The following is a 16682-nucleotide window of genomic DNA, read 5'->3' on the forward strand; positions in this document are numbered from 1 at the left end:
ATCTGTGCTGGGATTTCTGGGTGCAAAGGAGGAGCTTTTGTGCAAACTTCCATTGTCTGTATCCCACTCCTATGTTTATCAGTCTCTAATTTGCCAATGCAGCAGATTTCTGAAGGGAAACATGTACAAACAGGAGAGGTGTGGAGGTGGGACCAGGAAAACAACGAGGGGGAAAAGAGGGGCTCATTACAGTTGGTGGAAAGGAAATTTATGCACATTTGGAATGTGCAAATCATTACAATCTTGCCCAAACATTAAGGATCAAAGAACTATGCAAGATTTTGCTCTCTGATCTGTTTCTGAGATTCATCAAAATAATGCCAGAAAAGCAATTTCTTCTTCTCAGCCTTTATCTGTTACAGAAGCTGCACATAGCCATAGAAATATTCCTGTTTTCCCACTACCATTTTAAAATGGATTGGTAAGATTCTAACTGTTACCTTGAATTTCCACTTTATGGAGGAATGTTCCATATTCAGTTCCATGTAATGACTCCTCTGAAGACAGTATGAAGTTATATAGCTGTGTACTCATCAGCAGGGCTAACAGATGATTTCTAGTCATGGGGTTAGGATAGAGAAATCTGCTGAATGGAGATAAAGAGCAGAATTTGGGTGATAATTAGAGCATTTTAATGGTCTCAAGTTTGCCATGAAAAAAGAGGAAGGTTTTTAGATGCTTTTCCACCAGACTGTGCTTCAAGTCCTTATGAGAAGGATTCACCTCCTAGTATAAGTTCCTTCTGTTTGGAGAGGAGAAACTGTGGCTGTTCCAAGGTGCAGGTGCCTGTTGAGGCATCTCAGTATCTAAAATCCTCTACCAAGTGCAGAAGGAGCTGAGCAGCTCCTTTGGTGCCTCGCTCTGTTGCATTCCATGATTGGTGTCAAGTGGGGCAGCTGAGATTCTCTTTAACATTTCTCCCTGCTGGAGAGAGCTGGGTCCTGGCCAGTGCATGGCAGCATTGCAGCAAGGAAGGCAATCCTCTTTCTCTTCTAATTAGGTGGATTGCTGTGCTCTTAACATCTGGAAAACCTGGGGCTAAATGGGACAGAGCACAGGGCAGGAGGGGAGAGGTGTATATATATAAATCTGTGGGAGTGTGTGTGTATATTCACATTCTGATGTAAAATGAGAGGCTGCTTAGGTTATCAGGCAGAGCCCAGCGAGTTTGCCAGACAGAATGTAATTAGGCATCTGTGCAAGTGGACATGTTCTTAAATGCTGGATAAATACAGCTTTATTCCTAGGTATAAATCAGACATAATATTGCAGTAGAATCCCACTGGGTTCCTGTCACTGGCTGAAATCTGGGATATGACAGGTCTTTTAGAGGGATTCTGCTGCTTTCCAGGTGCAATTGCCATTGCAGAGATTGGCACCATCTAAACTGTGTGGTCTAGTAGGGGCTCTGCAGATATGGCAGTAATTAGTTCTGCTTCTGAAGACAAAAAAAAATTCCCAAGTACAATGTAAAAAAAAAACTTTATTGTAATTTATGTGCATTTATATTTATTGTAATTTATCAAAGCCATACTTTTCTGTAGAGGGCTGAAACTGCAGAAGAATTCCTTTGTAAGTAACTTCCTCAAAGTACTTACAGAGAATTTCTTCCATGATTTTGGTTCCCCTATGCCTTGATGGAATAAAGTGACTGCGAACTGCACTTGGTTGAAGTACCTGAAAGTTTAATTTGAGCAGGCATCTCTGGTTCAGCTGTCCATTAGGCTTGCAGAGGAGAGTGCTCCACTCAGCTTCTATCTGACAAGCTCCTCATTTGTATGTTAATGTTGAGTTGTGATTTCCAGGGAAGGCATTCAGTGTGTTGTAAAGGGCCTTACTGGCAGATTGCAGCTAAATTGATGCTCGACTCACTAAATATTTACCCTACACATCCCACTTAATATGTCCAAAACCAGGCATACTGTGAAATCCTGAAACCTGATTCTGTGCTTATGAAAGTCAGGAAGCTGGTAATGTCAGTGTGGAGCCAAGCGGAGCCCTGGCGCTGCCAGCACAGCCCCAGCCTCTCCCTGCAACCTTCCCATTCCTATTCCCATTCCCATTCCCATTTCCATTTTGTGCTGCTGCTCCTGCCTGGGGCTCACCCGGCCCCGGGGCTCCCCTGGCTGCTCCTCAGTGCCAGGACAGCCCCATCTCATCTCTCCACCCACAGTTCCCACAGCGCTGCTGCCCCTCCTTCTCCAGGGCTGCCGTGGTCCCTGGAGGACGCATCCTGACACAGCTGAGGAGCGCTGTGGCCTCACGGGCTCCTTGCCCCGTGGTAACCACCGGGAGAAATGTTTGGGGTAGGACAGCCCTGGTAATGCCTTTGTGCCTGTGCCCTCAGACACCCTGAATGTGCTAAAGCTGGGCCAGTGGTGAGGGCAGGGTTGGAGACCTCCCAGCTCACCTGTCTGTTTTTATTCCCAAGCCTGTTCTCCCAACGAGTTCCAGTGCAGTAACAAGTCGTGCATCTCCATCATCTTCGTGTGCGACGGTGACAACGACTGCGGGGATGGCAGCGACGAAAGGAAGTGCTCCCCCCTGACCTGCAACCCCAACGAGTTCCAGTGCAACAACAGCATGTGCATCCCGGAGCTGTGGGTGTGTGACAACCAGGCCGACTGCGAGGACCAGTCCGATGAGTCCATGGAGAAGTGTGGCTACGACGCCAAGGCCCTGAACACGTGCGCGGCCCACGAGTTCCAGTGCGGGAACGGAGAGTGCATCCACCTCAACTGGAAGTGTGACGGGGACGAGGACTGCAAGGACAAGTCTGATGAGCAGGACTGCCGTGAGTGTCTGCAGGCCAGAGCCAGGGCTCTCTGGCTGGGGGGAAGGGCCAGGAGGCTGCCTGGGCTCCCTTTGAAGGCAAGGCTTTGATGTCTGAGCAGCAGCTGTGCCACACAAGGAGCCCTTGTGTCCCACATCACATGGCTGGGTGCCCAGACCAGCAGGGTCAGGTGTATTCCACACTCCTTTTGTGCTTTTTCCTTGAGAATCCAGAGAGGAGGTGTAAGAGCTGTTGGATGGTACTGTGTCTCAGAAAAGTTCTGCTTCACTAGAAAGACAAGGAGTGAAAAGTGGAAAAAATGTTCAAAGCCCTCAGGCTGCATGGTGGGGTCAGAGCCTGGAGGTTAGAAGCTGCTATGCTAAAGGGAATATATGATCAGCAGAAAAAAAATAATTCATTTTCTGCCTCTGAAGTTGGAGTATACTGAACAAGGCAGTCAAGAGAAGTACCTCTGAAGAATCCAGTTGGAAATGCATTTTGAACTTAGCTTGATAAAGGCAGAGAGCTAATAAATAATGGATTTCTTTTCAGCTGGCTTTATGCATGTAACAAGCTGGTGTTGGTATGTGTGGTATTTTGAATGTTTCATCCATTTTTAGCTACTAAACTGTTCAAGCTGGTCACTTACCTGAGGAGGGAGAGAGAAGAAAACAAGAGCAAAATGTTTTGCTAGAATATTCATATGACAAGATTGAAATTAAATATTTACATAGCTGTTTATATTTAGCAGCTCTGACATTGGGCCACCTCTGGGGAGAAAGGCAGCAAGCAGCTGCAAACCCAGGGATTTTTGCAGGGTATCTAAGAAAATGTATCACTTTTTTCAGCACCATCTTTTCATACCCATGACAACACTAAGGCCAGGCTGGTGAGCAGCAGTGTGGGAGAGCCCTCCAAGGAGCTGGGGATCAGATTTCTTTCCAGGTGTAAATTCCATGGCTTCTTTAACAAGAGAAGGATGTGGTGAATCCTAGACACCACTGTTTGCACTGCAGGAGAGCAGAGGCATGAGCCACAGGTTACCCTGGAGCTGCTGTGCCTTTAAAATTGCCAAGGACTCTTTTAAGAGAGGCAAGAGCTGAATAGGAGAAGCCAAAAATGTTTTGTTAGGAAGAGTGCAGCTCTGGTTGCTGGGTACCAGGCTGTCAGCCCCACCCAAGGAGGGGTGGATTAGTTAGGCTGTCTTTTCCTTCATCTCCAAGAACGTGCTGAAGTTGCTGACAGAGCTCTTGGGCAGCAGGTACCCAGGCAGTACTGCCAGGCTCTGAAGGACCACAGGGACTGTGCAGTCAGGAGACAAAGTTGGTTCCTGGCTCTATTTCAGGAAGGCCATGCAGAAGCACAGGTGCTGGAGATGGGCACTGCTGCCTGGTTGGTTTGGTGCCTGGGTGGTTTGGTGCCTGTTTTCATCCTGAGCCCTCCCGTGGGCAGTCCTGTACCTGTGTCCCCTCCAAATCAGGAGACTGTGACAAGGGCCCTGTTGCAAACAAAGGTGCAGAACTGGTGTCTGGTACAGGGGACTCCAGCAGAACTGATCTCTGTCCCACGGGATGCATTCCCTGCAGTGACAGCAACCTGAGAGGATGGCTGAGTTTGGACAGCTCAGGAGAAGGAAAGGTGAGCTCCCTTCTGTTGCCAAGTGCAGAAAGAGAGGAGCAGCTCACTGATGGTGCTTTCTGGTGAAATGCCTCTTAAATTTCAATCCCTCTTCAACTTGAAATGTTTTAAATCTTTTACAGGCCCCATTTATTTTGACACTCTGCTGGGTGAGGGTGGGACTGTGCCCATGTACCTTCCTGAGGCAGAGGCCCCACTGTTCCCCAGCCTCTTCCCTTGGTGTGACAGGCACCAGCCATGTCCAGCCTTGTCAAACTGCTGAGCAGTGAGAACAGAGCTCCACCAGCCTCCCTGAGCTGCAGAGCAGCCTCAGGCAGCAGCACTTGCAGAGGCAGCTCCCAGGACACAGCTGGACACCACTGCAGCACAGCACGGTGCTGACAACCAGTGGAGAAAGGGGGAAATGTGGAAGAAGAGACTTGAGAGAATTCTGAGTAGTGGAGATTTAGCACAACGAGAGTCTCTTTCCAGAAGGTCTCGGTCCAACACAATGTGAGTTTGTCTGCCTGGGAGAAACAAGGATCTGAGCTGATTCTGCTGCCTTCAGTCCTGTGGATTGGGAAACAGAGGGATTCCAAGCCCCCCATTGTTTTAGCTACCTCTGCACACAGTGCCTGGTTCTGGTGGCAGCCCAGTGCCACAGCAGTGTGTGAGCCCACAGCCATCCACGCTGCATGGATGGGGCTCTCTGAGGCAGCGACCACGAGAGGCCTTGCAGCACTGAGTGCACATCAGTGTAGCTGATGTGTTGGCTGGGTCAGAGCCAAAAATCATGTTGCTTCCCCATCCTAAATGCAGCTGTTGCTGGGGTGCACCTGCCTGCAGGAAGGGACATTTGGGAGCTCTGGAAACTCAGCCTCACTGCTCATCTGTTGGACTGAAGAGTTTAGGGACCTTTCTGATTATTTTCCTCTGCAGAAATTGTCTGTTTGAGATCGGAATTGTGGGACATGCCGAGAGTTACAGGTGTGTGGCACAGCTCTGTCCCCTTAGCAACAAGGATGGCACATGGGCCCCTTGGCTGGGCTTGATTAAAACTGCAGATCCCACCACTACATCTTCTCTTGCAAATGGGGATCATATGGGGTTTGTGCAGTACAAAGAGAGGGATGGGAACTAATGCTTTAAAAAAAAGTCATGAGGCCATCAACTGTCATTTGTCATAAACATTTTGGATTGGTAAATGAGTAGAATAGAAATGAAGGGTGACAATTGGTGAACAGGTTTTGGCAACGAGACAGCAAATAAATGGGAAGGAATGAGTCATTTCAGGAAAGCTGTGTGAGAACATTGGGTGGCTGGGGTTTTTTCCATAGCATATATATTCAAATATGTATATATGTATATTTATAAAATGAACATTAGGTTAGATTTATTAATCTCCAAATCTGGAATGGTTATATTTAAAATGTCCTTTGCAACTTTCATTAAGGCATCCAGGAGGGAGAATAAATAATGCTTACAACTGACAGCAAGAAAACAGACCCCTTGAGACCTGACCTCACACTTTCCTGCCTCTGTCTCCCCATCTATAAAACGGGATTGATGCATTTTGCAAATGGTGGGATTTTCTTTTTTGGGAAGGAAGAAAAAAAAAACCAGAAACCAGAAGAAACTGAGGCTCAGGTTTGGAGTCTGGAATAGAGCTGCTGAATTTGAGTGATGCAGCTTTGTGCTCAGGATTTGTAAATGGGAAGTGTGTCTCTTTGAGGAGGCCTGTTAATTTAGCAGGGCTTGGTAGTTAGTTTTGTATTTGATTTGCTGAGGAGATGGCTGTAAAACTACTGAGATTTCACTGATTTAAACCTTCCAAATTAGGCACAGCAATTTTCTGAGTATCTTGTGCAAATTAACAGCACAGTTTTTCCCTCTTCTTGAGTTACTGCTTTTCCTTGGGAATGGCCTTAATGGGAACTTGCTGTCAGCTCTGCCAGTGGGGCTGAGATGGGTTAGTGCCTCCACTTCAGGATAATTTGGAATTCTCCTGTAAAATGCAGTAAAAATTAGAAATGCCATACATGCATTTTAGTGGCTTTGTAATCAGTAAGAGCTGTTACTGTATCTGCCTTTTTAGATGTCTGTTAAGAGGCTCAGGGGCTGCTCCTCAAAGGTCTGAACTTCCACAGCTCTGGTGGAGTGAGAACTGAGCCAGGAAACCCAGCCTGCTCTCCAAACTTCTGTCTCTTCTTGAAGCAAAGCTTTGTGCAGTAGAGTACAACCCCACATCTGTGTTTTGCAGTCTCTGTAGCAACTGAGCTAAGAATTGTGCTGTCATTTTTCTCTCAGTCTTGTGGTGCTTCTGCAGCATTGTCTTTGCAATTCCTACAAAATTCTCCTTAATTTTAATTCGTTTTAGGATGAGAAACCTTTTTGTTCTTAGCATTTAGCTATAACTGCTTTTTAGAAGAGCTTTGAAGATTACAATTGAAGACAATTATAGGTTTTATAGCAGCTGTCTTCCAAATCTGTAGCTGTTGTTGCACAGATTTAGTTGATGAACTGGAGACCTGTTTCTGCTCCAGAAAAGACAAAACCCCATTGGCTTTAATTACATGTTACACTTTTGTGAGGGGTTAATATTTATAGTCAGAAATGGAGGACCATCCTATCCTACCTCCACACAGAGAAGTTGCTAGAGAAAAGGTGAAGCAAACTGGTTTTCAAGTTAGGGGTGAAGACAAGAAATAACTGTGGCAAAGGAATTTCCAGTGAGACAACTGAAAAGCCTTGCAGTGGCCAAGGTGTAGCTTGGCAGAAGTCAGGGTTTCCTGTGGAGGAGGGTGGGTGCTTTTCCCATGGTCAGGGCTTCCCCAGGCAGGTGGCTGCACATGCCAGGAACAGTTCAAGCAGAAGTGACTCTGCTTCCCTGCAGGAGTTCTTGGTGCCACTTCCAGACCTGCGCTCTGTGACTCTCCCAGACCACAGCTTTTTTTCTTTCCCTCCTTCACTTTTTTGCATTTGGTAGAGGAGCAGATCCCATGTGCTTAGTTTGGAGCTGCTGTCCCAGATGTCCCACTGAGGTTTCCCATTCCTGTGCCTGGGTTTATTAGCTGAAATGTGGCAGCACAGCTGGTCCCATAACTGTGCTTATTGCTTGGAATTTTTTTCTCACTTTGCAGCTTTTTATGAATATAGTGCATATGGCTTTCCTCTCCAAGGAGCAGTGCTATTTCCAAACTTTCCTCATGTGAATACTGTGTATTTCTAATGACAGGGTTTCTCCTTTCACCCTCCAGCCCTGCAGTTGTGGCTTTTCCTGTCTCTGGTGCCTTTTGCTGGGTGAAGATGGACTAGAACGAGTCCAGTGAAGCAGTCATGAACCTGGATCCTGCATCCTGCGGGATGCAATCACCAATAATGTGGAGTCTTTGTCCAATTGATACTTTATGATATTGATGCTGGCTCACTTCATGTCTGCAGCTCTTCCTGCGTTATCTGAAATTACTCATTTTGATATTAGAACCAGTTTGTCAAATTGTCCAGGGCAGTCTGCAGACAGCTCTCACCTCCCATGTAGTAACAGCAGTGCTGGCCTCCCCTCAGTGCTCAGAAGCAGTGATTTTCTGTCAGCCCACACCAGGACACAATCATGTGATGGAAAGGCTGGAATCAGGAACCCTCCAGGGTGTGCTGCCTTAATAGGATTTTAAGAACACATCCGATGGGCCCCTCAGAAGGAAGCTGCAAAACGTGTCCAGGAATGAGGAGCCTGTTTTGCCAGGTTGCCTGAACCCTGTGTCAGCACAGGGCTGGTCCCAGCTAGGGAGGTCTCTCATTCATGGGAATTTGGGAAGGGATATATGACTGCTTTTAGCATGGTCTGTGCAGGAGTCTGGTTTATATTTTCCCCCAACTTTGCAGTTTATCAGATTTGGTTTGAGTCTATTATAATCTGACCTGGACAAATGAATTTCAGGCATGAAAACTGGGCTGATATTGTGGAGGTGTTTAGGGCTGGAAACCCCAGGAAACATCGCAGTGCAGTGGAGCTCTTCTGCCTTCCAGTGGGCTGTTGGCTCATGGGCATTTGGTAACCTGATGATTGTGTCTCATTGCTGCCTTCGTCCCTGCTGTGACCACACTGCTTTGGCAGAGTCACTGCAGGTCTCTTGCCTGGGCCTTAGCCTGAACATGTTTTGAAATGTATCTGAAATGTAAAATCTCTTTTCTGAAGGAAGGAGAGCTGAGGAGTAGTTGCCTTTGCCTACCCAGTGTACACTCCCAGCTGGGAAGCAGCCTGGCCCCACACAGACTGCAGCCCCAAAGCTGCCCCACTGCTGGGAGTTTTGCTGCCTGCTTGCTTTGTTCTGTGTCACCTGAGAAACTTCACTGCCAGCACTGGGTCTGTTTTGCCTGGGTGTCCTCATATGGGCTTTGATGCTGTTTTCCCAAGGATGTAGAGTGTGATCTGGGACAGCAGAGGGGCACAGGAGAACAGTGGCTGAGGCAGCTGCTGACTCTGTTGCTTTGGTGGGAAGAGGTGATACTCTGACTTTTGCTGACAGAAGATGTAACCCCAGCAGTGTCAGAGGGACGTGGCTGATAGGTACCACAAAAATGACTGAGTTCTGTGTGCCTGATGCTTGAATGTGTTGTCTTAAAGCTCTGGTGACCTGCCAGCCAGATGAATTTCAATGTGGCGATGGGACCTGCATCCATGGAGCAAAGCAGTGTGACAAGGTGCATGACTGTCCTGACAAAAGCGACGAGGCCGGCTGTGTCCAAGGTGGGTACAGGTGCTCCTCGTACTCCATGGGGTAAATCTGCCAGGGCTGGTGGCCTCTGGGAAGGGAAGAGGCCTGTGCTGCTCCTCTGGGCCATGCCAAGCTGCTTCCTGCACAGTTTTAAGCCATTTTTGCAGTGGGATTGCTTGGGAGAGATGATTGTGCTGACCAGGCAGACGGCATGACTTGAAAAGTTCTTTGCATGATGCTTAGGCTCGATGTTCATTCGCTTAATCCCATCCCATTTCCGCTAATGATGCCCTCCTGAGCTTTATGTCAGCCTGTTTGTTGTCACGAGCCTCATCTAACTTAGATGCTTTCCTCTCTTGCCCAACATGACAGAGTCAGCATGTGAAAGTCCCAGCAAGTTTCAGTGTAAGAGTGGAGAGTGCATTGACGGAGGCAAAGTGTGCGATTCACATAGAGACTGCAGGGACTGGTCTGACGAGCCTATGAAAGAATGTGGTACAGTACTTGCCTTCTACGTGTTGCTCCTGTTGTAACTGCTTCCCCTCTTCTCCATCTGCTGCTCACAGCTTTGAGTGTAACCACATGTAGCTGCTAATGCTATTTCTCACTCTGCTCCTCTTTCCTTGCCTTTATTCTCTCATCACCCTTCATATGAATATAATTAGTAGCTTAGTCTGATCATCTGTAAGTTTGAACTGTGCCCTTCTCCACTCAATTTTTATTCTTGGAGGGATGTATGAACTGAGCACGGGACTAGGAATGAGGAATTCCCCCTCTCCCCAAATACTGGTGTCCTCCACAACACACACCAGTTTATTTAGCCTCATTGCCTAAATTATCTTTGAATTCTAAGATGATAATAACACCATAAAAATACAGCATTTGGAACATGCTTTGAAGGTGAAAACATGTAGAGTGGCAGCAACCCCTGAGAGAGGACTTCAGCCATTTCTGGGTTGTACATGTTGCTGCTGCTTCCCTCAGCAATGACAGCAGGCTGCTCTCTGCAGCGTCCTGCCAGCTCTGGGCTGTGGGAATGCCAGGAGAGTCGGGGCTGTTGGAGCCAGGGGAACAGAGTCCAGGCCACAGATCTGTGCCCTTCTCCATGGGACAGCCCTCTCTTGCCTTTCCCCCAGACACTGTGGGCACCAGCCCCGATCTACAGCATTACTCAAACACGTTTGTTGTTTTCCCCCGTGCAGAGATGTCTCCAACAGGCATCTCCTTCCATGACATCATGGAGCTCAGTGGCTGCCCCTTAAATAACTCCTGTTCAGAAAGAACTGTCAGTCCCTCCCTGTTTTAGACAAAGAAGAGTGTGTGCATGCCTAGTGAAGATGCTCCTACCTCACACTTCTCGTGTGCCCTTGCTTTCTTCCACTAATCCACATCTCCCTGCTTCTCTGAGTGGGTGTTGCAGTGTCTGTCTGTGGAGGTCTCCCAACAAAGGAGGTCTCCAGTTTGTCACAGGAGACTGGGCAGTGGCACAGCTGGGCTGGTGCTCAACCCAGTGGTCGTGGTGCCATCATTGTGCAGCCCTGGGCTGGCAGTGAGGTGTTGTCTGGGTTGGGAAGCTCAGGAGAGCCCCCAGGGGAAGGTGTTTCTCGAAGGGCACTGTGCTGTGGGTTGCTGTGACTGTAATGCCCACACACAGGCCATGCTCACAGGAGGCAGAGGTGCAGGACACACTCCCCAGCTCAGTGTGTGTCTGTCTGGCCATGCTAAACTCTGCAGTGCCCTCTGAGAGTCCTCCAGAAAAGCACTGCAGAAGGCAGGACAACACTTGCCTATTTGAGTCAGGCAAACTTGCTCCATTAATTATGTGTTGATATCTCTGTATGTCCCTGCTAGGAAGGTGAAAACATCCCAGAGCTGAGTTGGATTCCTTCTGGCATGGTATTTTCCCTGTCTTACTGACTTAATTGGGTTGTGGTTGTTTCCATTTTCTTCCAAGAGCAATGGTTTATTGCCTCTGCTGTGCTGCTCACCTGCAGTGTGCAAGGAAGCAAGAAGTAAAAGATAAATGAAAAATTTGCCTTTAAATCGCATTATAGACTGGAGCAAATCAGTTTTCCTTGTTCTGGTGAGTCCACTATCCCTGAAATCCCACAGCTCCTGTTCAGCAGTCTTCCTTAAGGAGGAGAGAACTTTCTTTTCACCTTTTGTAGGTCAATTACAACAAGAAGAAATGTTTTCTCTGACAGGAAACCAGCTTTTCCCAACCTCTCATGCAGTTCTACTTTTAAGAATCCATTTATTCTGTTTTTTATTTCAGCACTTGAGAGCAGGATCAGACAGGTGGCCTTGGATTAGAAAAGGCCCCAGGAGAGGATGGGGGCTGTTGCTTTGTAAATTACACACTGGGGTGCCAGCAAAGACTGTTGTGGGGGACATGCTTGTGGGAGGACTGTATCTCAGTGCTAATGGAGTATCTCTGACAGACTGCACTTCGGTGTTTTCTGGAATTTTTCACATAGATCATTCCTTGGAGCTAGATGGGAAAATAGTAGAGTATTTCAAAACAGCTGGCCCCTGGGAGATGAGAGTCCCCCAGCATGAATTATTAAAGCTCAGAGAGACTGTTCAGAAAAGTCAACATGAACCAGCGCATGGGGAAGGAGGAGTGTGCTGGTGAGGGCCCTTAGGTCCCTTGGAAGTTTCTCACATGTGGCAGAACAGCTCAAAGCAGCAGCTCTCTGAAGGGATGAGATGCAGAGACTCATATATGCTGTATCCCCAGGGCTCCCCATTCATTCAGCCACTAGCTTTGAGTCCAAATGATCCCCCAGCGTTGGTTTGGAATAATAAAGAGCAAGAAAGTGATACAGTGGAGGCTTCCTGTCTCTCTCTATACAGGCTCTATAGGGCCTGTACCAAAACTGATAGAAATGGGAAAATTTCTGAGGAAATCTCTTAATTTTATTCGATCTCACAAGTACAAGCCCCCGTTTGTCATAGGTGATCTGTGTATTCCCTGCAGGTGTTAATGAATGCTCGATGAACAACGGTGGCTGCTCACACATATGCAAAGACTTGAAGATTGGTTACGAGTGCGAATGCCCGCCTGGATACAAGCTTCTGGATAAAAAAACGTGTGGAGGTAATTGACATGCAAACAGCAGTCCCTTGTGTTTCACCATAGAGAGACGTGATTATATTCACTTAAGCATTGCTCCATCACAGATGGTTTGATTTCAAGTTATTGATGGGTTTCAAACACTCCTTTCAGACATAGATGAATGTGAGAATCCAGACGCTTGTAGCCAGATCTGCATTAATTACAAGGGAGACTACAAATGTGAGTGCTACGAAGGATACGAGATGGACACCCTGTCCAAGAACTGCAAAGCTGTAGGTAAGACAGCGCCACAGGCACGAAAACTCTGCTTGCTCAACAGCACAGCTCCGCTAAGAAAACACGCTCACAGGCTGAGGCGGGGGAATGGAAACAAAAGGAAACAGGCAAATCAAGCAAAGACATTTCACTGTGAGCAGCACAGAGCTGCTGCAGCAATAGCAGATGCGTCTCTAGGCAAGAACTACTGATCATGCAGATCAGAATATTTTAACAGTGTACAGAGCAAGATTGCAGTCACTACTTGGCTGTTTGAAGCTGAAACTAGAAAAGAAAGTCTCTTGACAGGTGTTATTGAAAACAGTGCAGCAAAAACATTTTGTGGTAGTAGTATTGGAAGAAAGAAAACATCCTGATTAAAACAGGGTATCTGAGCCAGCCCTCCACCCTCCCAGCTGTAAGTCACCAAAATCTGGCCCAGGATTTTGTGCTGAAATGAAATGAAGATGAAGCCATTCCCCAGAGGCTGTTGAATTGCCAGTGTGTGTCCAGGGACCACAGGGGTGCCTGCATATGACAGCCCTGCCTCTGGAGCAAGTTTCCTCTTGCTTCCAGTGGTGTAAAGCTTTGGTACAAACACAACTATCAGTGACTGATAATTCCATTGTTGTTTGAGAAATGAAAGCTGAATCCAGCCCTTGGGACAGCTGCTGAAGTGACAAATGTGCTGATTTTCTGTGGTAGGCAAGAGCCCATACCTGATCTTCACCAATCGCCATGAGGTCCGTAAAATAGACCTGGTGAAAAGGGACTATTCCCGGATCATCCCCATGCTGAAGAACGTGGTGGCGCTGGATGTGGAGGTGTCAACAAACAGAATATACTGGTGTGACTTGTTCTACCGAAAAATCTACAGGTAAGGGGCAAGAGAGGATGTGTGCACCCTTGCTAAAGCTGCATTCCATCTATATCCCCTAAAGCAGTCCAGAGAACAGTGCAGGGTACAGGGCACCTGAGGGCTTTTCTGCCCTGACAGGATAAGTCTGGGCCCTGTTGTGGCCCAGACTTGGTAATCTTTTTTTGGGAATTGATAAAGACATCAGAGGCTTATGCAGTTATCTCTTTGATAATACAAGGGTGACTGCAGACTGTAAAAGTGTCAGGAATTCTTGGGTTTAGATGTTTCGGTTCCAAGGTCTCATCTGATACTGGAGAACTCAGCTCCCATACAATTCACCTTCTCATTCCATCAGCAAAGGCAAAGGCAGGATGGGCAGTGAAGAGGAAGCATCTTATGATTTCAAACATTCAGGGTGAGGGGCAAAAACTTCCTGCTGCTTTATAACTGTTCTAAGATGTACTGAGTTATTCTAAGAGCCAGACTAAGCTTCTGCAAACACTGCTGCAATCTCTGAATGACTAATTTCAGTGCACTCAGCAGAAATGGTATTGAGAGCAGAATCAGCCTGTGTGGTTGTAGGAGCAACATTCCAGTTATTTATGAAACATCCATGTGGAGTCTGCTGCCTTTCATTATCATTTTGAAAGATTTTGAGGCTGCCACTAATATTTAGTGAACATTTTGTTCATATCTAGTGAAATCACTTGCCAAATTAATGCAGCTTCATGAATTCCTTTGATGAGTCATAATTAGCTACACAGCTCCTAATTCTGCGGTACATTTAAGCACATTTATTGCATGCTCAGTTCAACTCTATTTAGCAGAGCTCTGGAGATTATATTTTTCATGTCCATAAATCCCACAGATCAGTGCTGTTGAGGTTATCATGCCAGAAGTCAAATGTTTCCCTGAATTGTGCAGTTATAGTAGGAAGCAGGTAGAATGATGAAATGCACAGTTCCCTACCGTGGAAGTGCTGCCATATGGGAATGGGGAAATAAGAGGCTGTAGGAGAAAGCAGAAGGTTGCAGGAGCACCATAAGAGTTCTGTGTCAGCCACGCTGCCCCTGGGGCCCAGCTCTGGGAGCCATGTGGGAGCCCTGTGACCTCCTGTCCCCGCAGCGCCTACATCGACAAAGCGAGTGACACGGCCGAGCAGGTGATCCTCATCGACAGCCAGCTCAACTCCCCCGAGGGACTGGCCATCGACTGGGTCCATAAGAACATCTACTGGACAGACTCTGGAAACAAGACCATCTCAGTAGCCACTGCAGATGGAAATAAGAGGAGGACACTATTCAACAGTGACCTCAGCGAGCCCAGAGCCATTGCTGTGGATCCCACACAGAGGTAGGTGTGCACATCCCAAACACCCCCCCTGCCAACAGACACATTCCAGTCACAAACCTGGGGGTAGTTCTCATCTCATCAGGACTTCAGATGCCCTTTAAGATGCACCCTGCAATAGGACTGTGGAGATGCTTTAACTAGCCCTTGGCAAGGTCCTGCTGTTAAAGTCAGTTCAGGGCCATATCATGTGTTCAATGCGCCTGAGCTGGTCTGTGTGGGAAATGAAGTCAGTCTGACTTGTGTTTGGGCTGTTTGGATGAATGAGTGCCAGGTACCTAACAGGCACAGCAGGAGAGTTTTCAGGGGTTAGTTACTGGGGTGAGATGCTGCATTTTGGTGCAAGTTTTGTGGCAGATTACTCAGTGGGAGAACTGCATGTTGTTCCACTGAAGGAATTAACTGCTGTACTAAGGAGAGAATCTTTAGCACCTCTTACTGCAATGAGCAGTGCAGGATTCTTAGCTGGAGTCCAGCTTATTGCTTTCTTACCTCTGCCTCTGTCAGGTTCATGTACTGGTCTGACTGGGGAGACAAAGCCAAGATCGAGAAGGCCGGTCTGAACGGCGTGGGGCGGCGGGTGCTGGTCACCGACAACATCGAGTGGCCCAACGGCATCACCCTGGGTAAGTGCCCAGCTCAGAGCTGCAGCACCCACTGGGGCTGAGGGAAATCTGCTTTTAGTGTTAAGTGGGAAAACAAAATTGTAAATGCTCAAAGGCACCTGCACACACAAATCCTAAACTGGTCAGTCAGTCACTGCTGCTCACAAACATGAGTTCCCTTATCTCAGCAGCACAGACAGGAAGTCTTGCTGTAGTCAGAACTCCATACTGCAGGAGCCTTGAGGTGCTTGTCATTGTGCTTTAAGGCAAAAGGAAATTTTGGGGAAGGATGCAGAGCTGTGACAACCCTTTAGGAGTCTGCAAAGCATTTGAATCCTTGGTGTTAAATGTCTCTGTACCCGGGCCTGTCTCAGGAGCAGTGTCAGGATCCTGCACTGGACTGAGGAATGGTGCACAGTGTCTCAGGGAGAGGGACAGGGCCTGCAGAGCCCATTCCCTGACACCATTCCCTGCCTGCCCAGCTGCTCAGGGTGAATGGAGCCCAGCAGAGGGCTGTGGTGGTTCTCACTGCCACACCAAACAGCAGAGTGGGAAGGAGGTTTCATGGAGCAGCAGGGAACATCCTGCTCTGGAGTGGGAGCTGTGTGTGTTTAACACCATGCCGATGTGAGGTTCTCTGCTTGGCTTTAAAACTGCTGGCTGCGGCAAGGATGGTGCCATTACATACTGCTGAAGTGCTACTGCTGTGAACAAATAACATTATCATTTAGTAATTAAGAAATTAATTAATGACTTGTTTAATTATATAACTGGTTTTGTTGGCTCTCATCAACTTGCATTCTGTTCAGTGAATCCCATCCAAAATAAGTGAATTTGCTCCAGAAAGAGGAATGCAGTTCTTAGCATTCTAAATATCCTTGGATCCTTTCCTCCCACTCTTACCTGCACCCTCCCCAGACCTGGCTGGTTGTGGTAGGACTGTCCCCACCAGCAGATTCCCCCAGCCTGCAGCATAAGAAGGGTTTCCTGCCCCAGGACTCTTCACTGTAAATGTGTGAATCTCACAGCTCCTTCAGAGAGGTGTTTCATTGGAATCTCAGTAGTTGTTCTTCAGCAAGAAGCCAAGGCCTGAACAACCTTGGGAGGGATGAAGTGTCTCACTCAGGCACTGATGGAGAGAATCTGGGAAGCCCAAACTGCTGCTTCCCTGCTGCTCCTGGTAACAAAAGAACCTCATTGTACAAGGCTGTCAGTCAGGCATTCCCCACACACACAGAGCAGAATGTTCCTCCTTTTTAATGTTATTTTTAGGGTCTTATCCCAGCATATCTGGGCACTGATTCAAAATCAGAACTAGTGTTAAAAAAAAAGAGTCCCAATAATAAAGAGATTAGTCATGCTGCCAGCAGGAAAAACATGCTGGGCAAGAGCAAAAGAGTTGCAAGAGCTGTGTGTAATTTTGCTTCAT

At 47.4% G+C, this 16682-nt stretch overlaps 1 protein-coding gene across 3 annotated transcripts in view; it reads left to right on the forward strand.

Moving 5' to 3' along the window:
- Positions 1 to 16682, forward strand: part of LRP8 (LDL receptor related protein 8) — a 168826-nt gene that overhangs the window by 143667 nt on the left and 8477 nt on the right. For 2 of the 3 annotated variants that reach the window (XM_030952994.1, XM_030952996.1), the window contains 8 exons: positions 2432 to 2794; positions 9015 to 9137; positions 9478 to 9600; positions 12086 to 12205; positions 12335 to 12460; positions 13145 to 13316; positions 14424 to 14651; positions 15156 to 15274. In XM_030952994.1, the coding sequence (XP_030808854.1) occupies positions 2432 to 2794; positions 9015 to 9137; positions 9478 to 9600; positions 12086 to 12205; positions 12335 to 12460; positions 13145 to 13316; positions 14424 to 14651; positions 15156 to 15274 (1374 nt within the window). The remainder of the gene's footprint in view (positions 1 to 2431; positions 2795 to 9014; positions 9138 to 9477; positions 9601 to 12085; positions 12206 to 12334; positions 12461 to 13144; positions 13317 to 14423; positions 14652 to 15155; positions 15275 to 16682) is intronic. The other variant, XM_030952995.1, reaches the window with a different exon arrangement.

Source organism: Camarhynchus parvulus, chromosome 8 (assembly GCF_901933205.1).
Source record: "Camarhynchus parvulus chromosome 8, STF_HiC, whole genome shotgun sequence".
Lineage (NCBI taxonomy): Eukaryota > Metazoa > Chordata > Aves > Passeriformes > Thraupidae > Camarhynchus > Camarhynchus parvulus.